At 47.9% G+C, this 10,152-nt stretch overlaps 1 protein-coding gene across 2 annotated transcripts in view; it reads left to right on the forward strand.

Annotated features, from left to right (window-relative positions):
• The window catches only part of LOC104934474 (semaphorin-6D), a 79,160-nt gene that overhangs the window by 44,282 nt on the left and 24,726 nt on the right, over positions 1–10,152 (forward strand). For both annotated transcript variants that reach the window (XM_027286589.1, XM_027286590.1), the window contains 15 exons: positions 167–391; positions 511–625; positions 747–804; positions 1,773–1,829; positions 1,983–2,084; positions 4,368–4,458; positions 4,539–4,661; positions 4,772–4,860; positions 4,992–5,081; positions 5,210–5,337; positions 6,014–6,145; positions 6,230–6,385; positions 7,443–7,616; positions 7,697–7,837; positions 8,677–8,754. In XM_027286589.1, coding sequence (XP_027142390.1) covers positions 250–391; positions 511–625; positions 747–804; positions 1,773–1,829; positions 1,983–2,084; positions 4,368–4,458; positions 4,539–4,661; positions 4,772–4,860; positions 4,992–5,081; positions 5,210–5,337; positions 6,014–6,145; positions 6,230–6,385; positions 7,443–7,616; positions 7,697–7,837; positions 8,677–8,754 — 1,676 coding nt within the window. In that variant the 5' untranslated portion in view covers positions 167–249. The remainder of the gene's footprint in view (positions 1–166; positions 392–510; positions 626–746; positions 805–1,772; positions 1,830–1,982; positions 2,085–4,367; positions 4,459–4,538; positions 4,662–4,771; positions 4,861–4,991; positions 5,082–5,209; positions 5,338–6,013; positions 6,146–6,229; positions 6,386–7,442; positions 7,617–7,696; positions 7,838–8,676; positions 8,755–10,152) is intronic.

Genomic DNA, 10,152 nt, shown 5'->3' on the forward strand with positions numbered 1-10,152 from the left:
CACACACACACACACAGCTCACCTTGGAGAAGTTAGTTTTATTTCGTGATGATGTAACACGTGGAGAGTGTAAACAGATGATGTCATCAGGTGTGTGATGTCATCAGGTGTGTGATGTCATCAGGTGTGTGATGTCATCCACGCTCTTTTCTCTCTTTCCTCTCAGCCGACGCCCACCATGACCTGCTGACATCATCACGCCCCGCCCTTGCCCCGCCCCGCCCCCTCCTCCCCTCTCTCTCCTTCAAAATGGCTCAGACCGATTGGCTGTCGCCGTGGCGTCCGCCACTGCTGCTCCTCATCCTCACTTCCTGTTTCCTGTCCGAGTCGGTCTCCTCGACCACGCCCTTCCCCAAAGACCTGGAGCCGATCAGCGTGGTCAGCTCGGAGCGTGAGTACGCTGTCTGTGATTGGTTGATGATGTTAGTGTTGAGCCCTGTCAAAGCAAAGCATGATGGGAACTGTAGTGCCAGAGTTCATCAGTCTGACTTCTCTCGTCTCCCTCTGCAGAGTCGTATCACTTTCCAGGTTTTCAAGGTTTGCTCCAGGATAACGACACGCTGCGTCTGGGCCTGGACTTCCAGAGGCTGTTACGCATCAACCACATGTTGTACATCGCCGCCAGGTATGTTGATGTGTAAATGTTACAGCTTCTGTCGACCTGCAGGTGAAACGCTCTTCTAACTGGTCACACTTCTAAAGGTCGCGTGTGAAGCAGCGCTGACTTTGTGCTCTGTCCTCTTCAGGGATCACGTGTTCGCCGTGAACCTGACCACAGCTGCAGAGGACTTCGTCCCTCAGCTGGTGAGTAAACATGTTTATTTCTGCTGTGAAGTTGGACATTTGGACATGGGGACTTATGGAGACTGACTCACTTCTGGAGCCAGCCTCAGGTGGACGTTAGAGGAACTGCAGTTTGTGTCTTGAGCTCACGGACACGGAGGTTGCTGCTTGGTGTTAACGTGTGTCTACACGAGCGTCAGCTGCGTGCTCTGCAGAGATCAGCACAGTCTCACAGACTGTCTTCAGTTTTCCGCTGAGGTCTGCTGCAGCTCCGCGCTCCGTTTCAGTCTTACGTAAGAATCTTTTCCTCAGAGCGGCGAGCGCGGCATGAAACCCGACAGCTGACGACGCAGCAGAACAGCCTCTTCCCTTTTCGCACAATAGACGGCGTGAAGACAAAACTGCACAAAGGACACGCCGGCTTTGATCCGCTCGCCGCCTCCTGATCAAAGCTGAAAGGTTACAGGTTGGCTCCTGGCGGTAATGTTGCTCCCGGTGCATTGTGGGACGGCCCTTTGATGTGAGCTCTTATTGTCGTTATCACTGATCCGACGTCAGGACGCCTCGACTGTAAAGAGCGGCTTCACGAGGAGCTCGAGTTCTCTTCAGGTGTTCACCTGTTCAGTCAGACATAATGAAACATCATGAAAGTGTGTGTGTGTGTGTGTGTGTTCAGTTCAGTGTGTGTGTGTGTGTGTGTGTGTTCAGTTCAGTGTGTGTGTGTGTGTTCAGTTCAGTGTGTGTGTGTTCAGTTCAGTGTGTGTGTGTGTGTTCAGTTCAGTGTGCGCTCAGATATGACTCATCTTCCTCTTCGCCTGTGTGCTTGTGTTCGTATCTCGTCAGTAAAAGCTCTTTACGTGAGCGAGAGAGAAAATTACACCTTACACACACACACACACACACACACACACACACACACACACACACACACACACACACACACACACGTCACGCCTGATTTTGTTCTGTATTTCCTCTTCCTGTTTCAGAAGCTGACGTGGCGATCCAAAGACGTCAGCAAGTGTACGGTCAGAGGGAAGAACAGCGTGAGTTTGTCTTCTCCTACAGGACTTGAACGTGTCGCTGCAGAGACGAGGCGTTCACTGACACTGACACAGAATCAGTTTTCACAGCTTCAGTTAGAGGAACGTTTTTTAAAGGTTAGATTTGATCAGGTGTCACTTCTTTTCTTTTTTCAGGACGAGTGTTACAACTACGTCAAAGTGTTGGTGCCTCGAAACGACGAGACGCTGTTCGCCTGTGGCACCAACGCCTTCAACCCCACCTGCCGAAACTACAAGGTAAACACCCACCTGTCCTTTTCAGTTATCAGTTTATACCTGTATACACCTGTTTACACCAGTTTACATCTGTTTACACCAGTTTACATCTGTTTACAGCAGTTTACATCTGTTTACACCAGTTTACACCAGTTTACATCTGTTTACACCAGTTTACACCTGTTTACACCAGTTTACACCAGTTTACATCTGTTTACACCAGTTTACACCAGTTTACATCTGTTTACACCAGTTTACATCTGTTTACACCTGTTTACATCAGTTTACACCAGTTTACGTCAGTTTACATCAGTTTACATCAGTTTACACCAGTTTACGTCAGTTTACATCAGTTTACATCTGTTTACACCAGTTTACACCAGTTTATACCAGTTTACACCTGTGTACACCAGTTTACACCTGTGTACATCAGTTTACACCAGTTTACATCAGTTTACACCTGTGTACACCAGTTTACACCTGTGTACATCAGTTTACACCAGTTTACACCAGTTTACACCTGTGTACATCAGTAACCTGTGTACATCAGTAACCTGTGTACATCAGTTTACATCTGTTTACACCAGTTTACACCTGTGTACATCAGTAACCTGTGTACATCAGTTTACACCAGTTTACACCAGTTTACATCTGTTTACACCAGTTTATACCAGTTTACATCAGTTTACACCAGTTTACATCAGTAACCTGTGTACATCAGTAACCTGTGTACATCAGTAACCTGTGTACAGCTGGTATTAAGATGTGTCTTGACGTGGTTTCATGTGACCACTTGTGATTGGATCACTTTCCCGCTCTTTATGCAAATACAAAGAAAATGAGGCGTTAATATGAAGTAGAAGTAACTTAACAAACGTTTTCTTTGGTTCAGTTTGAGCGTTTCACAAAGTTCATGAAGTTTCAGTCAGTCACAGCTCGCCTGCTCTCTCAGAGCTCATCGTCATTTGAAGAACCTGCTTTGTTTATGTCCACTGATAAAGAGTTCTTCTCCAACGAGACCCAAACTGATTTTCTACCCTCCGGGCAGCAGTAGTTGGAAGTAACTCAAAGAGTAACGCAGTCCTTAACGAGCTTCAGCACGTCTTCAGATCTACAGTCTCCACCTGCTGAGTTCCAGTCAGCCGTCAGCTCCTGCAGGAGCCTTTGCTTTGCCTTTGAAGCTGATGAATGAAACATGTTTCACTTTGTACTAATCAGGTGTGACTGTTGTTTTGGATGAATGCAGCAGCTGCAGTTTAAATGTAACCTTCACTTCAGCTCTGCATGTGTGTGTTTGTAGCATTCCGCTCACACACTGTCGCTAACGTCGGGTTAATGAGCAGAGAGCCGGGCTGCGTACGGGAAGACTTTTATTCTGGCGGCGTGGCCCCGCTCGTTCTTCGGCGCCCTGCTCTTAATTGAAAGTGTCAGGCAGCTCGAGACGCCTCGTCAACACCAAACACAACCTTCAGAGAAGCCAGAGTGGAGTGCTTCATCGTCATGATTGACAGGAGCTGACCCCGTTTAGCAGAAAGACAACAGGTTCACCTGAAGACGGCGAGCTTTGGATCTATAACGAGATCAGAGACGTCTGCTGTCAGTTCAGGTTTCAGGACTGAAATCAACTCGTTTGTGTCTTTAATGATCATAAATCAAACTCACTCTGTTTGTAACGAGCTGACATGAACACAGAGAGAGAGAATGAAGTCATTTTCAGTGTTTGTTAGATGATTTTTCATTAATGACGTCTGAACACAGGAAACACTCAAATATCTGATTTCATTTCAAATAATAAATCGAGCAACGTTCACAGCTTCACAGTCAGATTTCAAATTTAGTTCAACCTTCGATTTCTTCCAGCAACGTTTAATAAATACTGAAAGCTTTTAAATGAAGTGCAGACATGAATCTTCTATGAATTAAAAGAATAAAATAAAAGAATCATAATGTTTTCATAATAATAATATGATGTTAAACACAGCGAGGGCGAGCGACACAGAGGCAGCATTAGAAGAGCGAGCGAGGCGGCCAGTGCAGAGAATGAGGTCAGAGAAGCAGCTCGCAGCTATAAACAGATCCACATCCCCGAGGGTGGAGGCGGCAGACAGGTGTAGTTATGAAGCTTTACAGGAGGCTAAACGCTGCCACCGCCTGTTCGCAACTCAGCTAACGGAGCTTCTGAACGCAGCGTTATCAACACAGCTGACGTCCCCGCAGACTGTCCAAAACCTGGACGTAGTCTCTGTGACGTCCCCGCAGACTGTCTAAAACCTTGTTGAGTGTGTTTGCTGTCCGTCCTCTCAGATGACGTCCTTGGAGCAGGTCGGTGAGGAGGTGGTCGGTCAGGCTCGCTGTCCCTTCGAGTCGGGTCAGTCCAACGTTGGACTGTTTGCTGGTGAGTAAAAACAGACTTTAATTACTGAAACGATCAGAGAGTCTCATGAGTCGTCAGTTAACGACCTCACTGTGTCTCAGGTGGAGACTTCTACTCGGCCACCATGACAGACTTCCTGGCCAGCGACGCCGTCATCTACAGAAGTCTGGGAGACGGCCGACCCGTCCTCAGGACCGTCAAGTACGACTCCAAGTGGCTCCGAGGTACGTCGCCGTGCCAACGCTTCACTTACAGCACGTTCCCCAGAGTCGCTCTGTCGTCATGACGACGGTTTAGTTGCTAACACCACCTTCCTCCGCCTCTTCCTCTGCAGAGCCTCACTTCCTGCACGCCATCGACTACGGTAACTACGTCTACTTCTTCCTCAGTGAGATCGCCGTGGAGTACACCGCCCTCGGCAAGGCACGTCGAAGTGAAGCCAGCTCTGATTGGCTGCCACAAACTGATGAATATTTAATTATTGAATTCTAATAAAGTTGATATTTATTGATCAGACATTGATACTTGTTGTTAACCCTTCCCTCTCTCTGCAGGTGGTGTTTTCTCGAGTCGCCCGGGTTTGTAAGAACGATAACGGCGGCTCTCCCAGAGTCCTCGAGCGATACTGGACGTCGTTCCTCAAGGTGACCTCACACTCGACCAATCAGACACGTGACGTGCTCTGTGGAGTGTCACCATGTGAAGATAACTAGAGTTTCCTGTGTGTGTGTGTGTGTGTGTGTGTGTGTGTGTGTGTGTGTGGTGTGTTCAGGCTCGGCTGAACTGTTCGGTTCCTGGAGACTCGTTCTTCTACTTCGACGTCCTTCAGTCTCTCACCAACGTGCTGCAGATCAACCAGAGACCTGCCGTGGTCGGAGTGTTCACCACGCAGGCCAACAGGTACACAGCAGGACGCAGCGTGTATATGTGTATGTGTGTATGTGTGTATGTGTGTATATGTGTATGTGTGTATGTGTGTATATGTGTATATGTGTATGTGTGTATATGTGTATATGTGTATATGTGTATATGTGTATGTGTGCATATGTGTGTATGTGTGTATATGTGTGTATGTGTGTATATGTGTATGTGTGCATATGTGTGTATGTGTGTATATGTGTATGTGTGCATATGTGTATGTGTGTATATGTGTATGTGTGCATATGTGTGTATATGTGTATGTGTGTATGTGTGTATATGTGTATGTGTGTATATGTGTATGTGTGTGTATGTGTATGTTTGTATATGTGTATGTGTGTATGTGTGTATATGTGTATGTGTGTATATGTGTATATGTGTATATGTATATGTGTATGTGTGTATATGTATATGTGTATGTGTGTATATGTATGTGTGTATATGTGTATATGTGTATGTGTGTATATGTGTATCCGTCCTGTGTTAGTTTACTCTCTGCATTACGTGGCGTGTTGGCTCTGCTGTGAGTCACTCTCTGCTCTGCAGTTTTCCAGTCTGGATGAAGTTTGTTAGTTCAGTTCAGTTTGAGTCTTTGCTCTGAACGTCTTCTCACTTTGTGACACGTCTTCTCACTTTGTGACACGTCTTGTCTCTGCAGCATCCCCGGCTCAGCAGTCTGTGCTTTCTACATGGACGACATCGAGAAAGTCTTCAACGGGAAGTTCAAGGAGCAGCGGACCAGCGACTTATCCTGGACTCCGGTACCCGACGAGCAAGTTCCCCGACCGAGGTGAGCCGGGTCGCGGGTTCATCCAGGTGTTTGTGAGCTCACAGCTACGTTTTCTACAAGATTCATTTGATGTGTCGTCTCCAGGCCCGGTACCTGTGCAGGTGACGGCCCGGCCTCAGAGTTCAAGTCTTCAGTTCAGTTTCCAGACGAGACGCTGACGTTCATCAAGTCGTATCCTCTGATGGACGAAGCCGTCCCCTCCGTCAACGACCGGCCGTGCCTCACCAGGACCTCCAGCAGGTGACACACATGAACATGACTTCAGGTTGTGTGACGCTGTAAGAGCACGGTCATCGATTGTTACGTAACCACAGTCTGCTGCTGATCAGTCACCTCGTCTCATCCTGTAGTCTGAAATGTGCTCATCACTTCTGTCTGTCTGATCTGTGACATGAAGGATTTTTATTTCTTGGATTTCGTCGTCACATTTGCATTTTGGGTTTGTAGGCGCCGGCGCCAGCTCCGCTGCAGCGATTTACAGAGTTACGTCCGTCGTCAAATGTCAGAGTGATGAGGATTCTATCTGAAATGTCAAAAGTAACTGGACTGCAGCTTTTCTCAACGACAGGACGTTCGCTGCAGTCCGCTCACATAACAACAGGAACAAAGTTCTGCTGCGAGTGGACACAAAACACGGAGAGCTCCGAGGTGTCGAGAGGAAAGTGGAGAATGTCGAAGAGGCGAGTTTTAAAGTTACTGCAGCTCTGAGAGTCAGTGAATGCATCGCCCCGACCCGGATGATCGTCGGTGTGATCGGCTTTGATTAGTCGTCAGCTCGCAGGAAGTCGTCTCGCTCCGTCTCTGCAGCGACGCTCTGAACGTCTCTGACCTGTCTGCAGCTTCCTAATGAGGTTCTGATGGATTCTAATTACAGCCCGGAATAGGACCAGACTCTTAATTCCATGTTCGAATTAGCCTCCGCTCAGCGAGCTGACCCAGATAATGACCACGGCCTGCGCCTGTGCTCCACACACACACTTAATACAACTGCATTTCCCAGAATGCCCTCTGTAAACCAAACGAGTCAGACTCTGCATGTGTCCCAATAATCAGCTCTGAATACCCCTCGCCTCAGTCCCTGTGCTGTTTAACACGTCAGAACTTTAAACGTCCGAGGAGACGCGTGACTTTCAGAATAATCAACTATAGACATCAGCTGTTCTCCTGGTTACTGGTCACATGACCTGAAGGAGACCCGACAGGTCACCTGTAGATCATGAAGTCTGAATCTGAGTCGACACAAACAGAACCACACTGGGCCTTAACCTGTAGATCTCTGCGTCCTTTTTCTTTCCAGGTCCAAGCTGACCCAGATCGTGGTGGACGTCTCTGCTGGTCCCTACAAGGACCGGACGGTGATGTTCCTGGGCTCAGACGACGGCAGAGTCCTGAAGGTTCTGGCCAGCACGCACCCAAACGACAGCTTTGGGTCCAAACTGCTGGAGGACATCGACGTCTACAACCCGTCCAAGTAAGACCAGAGTCAAACTTTAAACAGTGTTTGTGCTGAAGACGTCCACGTCCTGACTGTCCTCACCTGTCTGTGTCCAGGTGTGACGTTCAGGGTCAGGAGGACAGGAGGGTTCTGGGCCTGGAGCTGGACAAAGACCATCACGCCTTGTTCGTGGCCTTCAGCAGCTGCGTCATCAGAGTGCCGCTGAGCCGCTGCACGCGACACGGAGCCTGTAGAACGTGAGAACACACCTGAGAACACACCTGAGAACACACCTGAGAACACACCTGAGGCCACAACACCTGAGAACACACCTGAGAACACACCTGAGAACACACCTGAGGCAACAACACCTGAGAACACACCTGAGAACACACCTGAGGCAACAACACCTGAAGATGTGGGAGCTCTGAGGAGCCTCAGCTCGGAGCAGAAATCTTTTCAAACATTCAGAACCAGCTTAATTTGGCAACGCAATCAATAATAGACGACGACGCGGAGAGAGTGTGCCGCGGGGAAGCCGGGACGCCGAGTGTGAAAAGATAAATCTGAACAAAAAGAAACTCATTTATAGACTGAACACACACACACACACACACACACACACAGACACACACACACACACACACACACACACACACACACACACAGACACACACACAGTCACTAATCACACTGGTTTTAATGAGTGATGTGATAACACAGCTGCACGCGTGAGAGAGGCCTTCACCAGCTGTGAAAGCTTCATGTCAGAGCAGAACAGACCAGAGACCAAAACCAGAGACTAGAGACCAAAGCCAGAGACCAGAGACCAAAACCAGAGACCAAAGACCAGAGACCAAAACCAGAGACCAAAACCAGAGACCAAAACCAGAGACCAGAGACCAAAACCAGAGACCAAAGACCAAAACCAGAGACCAAAACCAGAGACAGTTTCTGAGACTGCAGCTGGAGCTCAGCGTTAGACGTGGTTGGACGTTTCCTTCAGGCTCTGACTCTGAGGCCTCGTTTCTTAATTAACGCCTTCATCATCAGCAGTCACCTGACCTGAGCTCCTCTTCTTCTTTCCTCTCTGCAGAGCCTGCCTGGCCTCTCGGGACCCGTACTGCATCTGGCTGAGGACCGGGAGCTGCGCCAACATGGCGCCGGGTTTCAAGTACGTGTCACTTCCTGTCTGTCTCAGCCTCCATCAGTCCGACAGATAAAGAAGCCGCGACGGCTCGAATATCTGAGCCAAGTGAGAAACATAACGGGAACGAATGTTCAGGTGGAAGTCAGCTAACGGACTGTTTGTAAAAATCTTTATAAAAGTTTGTTCAAAGGAAAGTTTGTGTTGGGCACAGAGAGCCGCCTTAAGAATTTCCACCTTAAATCTCCTCTGACACTAATTAGCAAATAGCTGACGTAGCATCACACGTTACAGGTGGTGCTACTTTTGTTAGCTGCTGTTAGCTCAGTTTGTAGCTGCTGTTAGCTCAGTTTGTAGCTGCTGTAGCTCAGTTTGTAGCTGCTGTTAGTTCAGTTTGTAGCTGCTGTTAGCTCAGTTTGTAGCTGCTGTTAGCTCAGTTTGTAGCTGCTGTTAGCTCAGTTTGTAGCTGCTGTTAGCTCAGTTTGTTAGCTGCTGTTAGCTCAGTTTGTAGCTGCTGTTAGCTCAGTTTGTAGCTGCTGTTAGCTCAGTTTGTAGCTGCTGTTAGCTCAGTTTGTAGCTGCTGTTACGCAGGTTGTAGGTAGCGGGGTTACTCAGGTTTGGTTGCTGTTTTAGACTCGTATTTGTAGCTGCTGTGTCAGTTTAGCTCAGTTGTTAGCTGTGTACCTATGTATGTAGCATCAGTTTGTAGCGCTTGTTAGTCAGTTTGTAGCGCTGTATGCTCAGTTTGTACTCTTTAGCTCAGTTGGTAGCTGCTGTCAGCTCAGGGTTTGTAGCAGTGTCTGTTTAAGCCAGTTACCCTCATTTTTGTTAGCTGCTGTAGATGAGTGCGTAGCTCAGTGTTGTAGCTGCTGTAGGTCAGTTTGTAGCTGCTGTTAGTCTCATTTTGGTAAGCTGCTGTTAGCTCATTTGTAGCTGCTGTTGACATCATGTTAGTCGTGCTGTGTTTAGCCAGTTTGAGCTGCTGTTAGCTCAGTTGTTAGCTGCGTTAGCGTCATTTGTTAGCTGCTGTTAGTCAGTTTGTAGCTGCGGTGCTCAGTTTGTTGCTGTCTGGTAGCTCAGTTGTTGCTGCTGTTAGCTCAGTTTGTTAGCTGCTGTTTAGCATCTTCATTTGGTAGCGGCTGTTAGCTCAGTTGTTTAGCTGCTGTTAGCTAAACAGTTTTGTAGCTGCGTTAGCTCATGTTTGTTAGCTGCTGTTTAGCTCAGTTTGTTAGCCGGGCTGTTTGTTGGACGGGTCCTGTGAGACAACCATAAAAACAAAGCAAGGCAGTCTTGCATTCGACATGCGTTCTCGATCAGATAGTATCTCGTGCAGAAGAGAGCTCAACAGAACATCTCTTCTTCTGCAGGAACTTTAGAACTGATGATGTTTACATGCAGACACCAGAGCCCTCAGATGTTTCGAAA

This window comes from Larimichthys crocea, chromosome XIII (genome assembly GCF_000972845.2).
Source record: "Larimichthys crocea isolate SSNF chromosome XIII, L_crocea_2.0, whole genome shotgun sequence".
Taxonomy (NCBI): Eukaryota; Metazoa; Chordata; class Actinopteri; family Sciaenidae; genus Larimichthys; species Larimichthys crocea.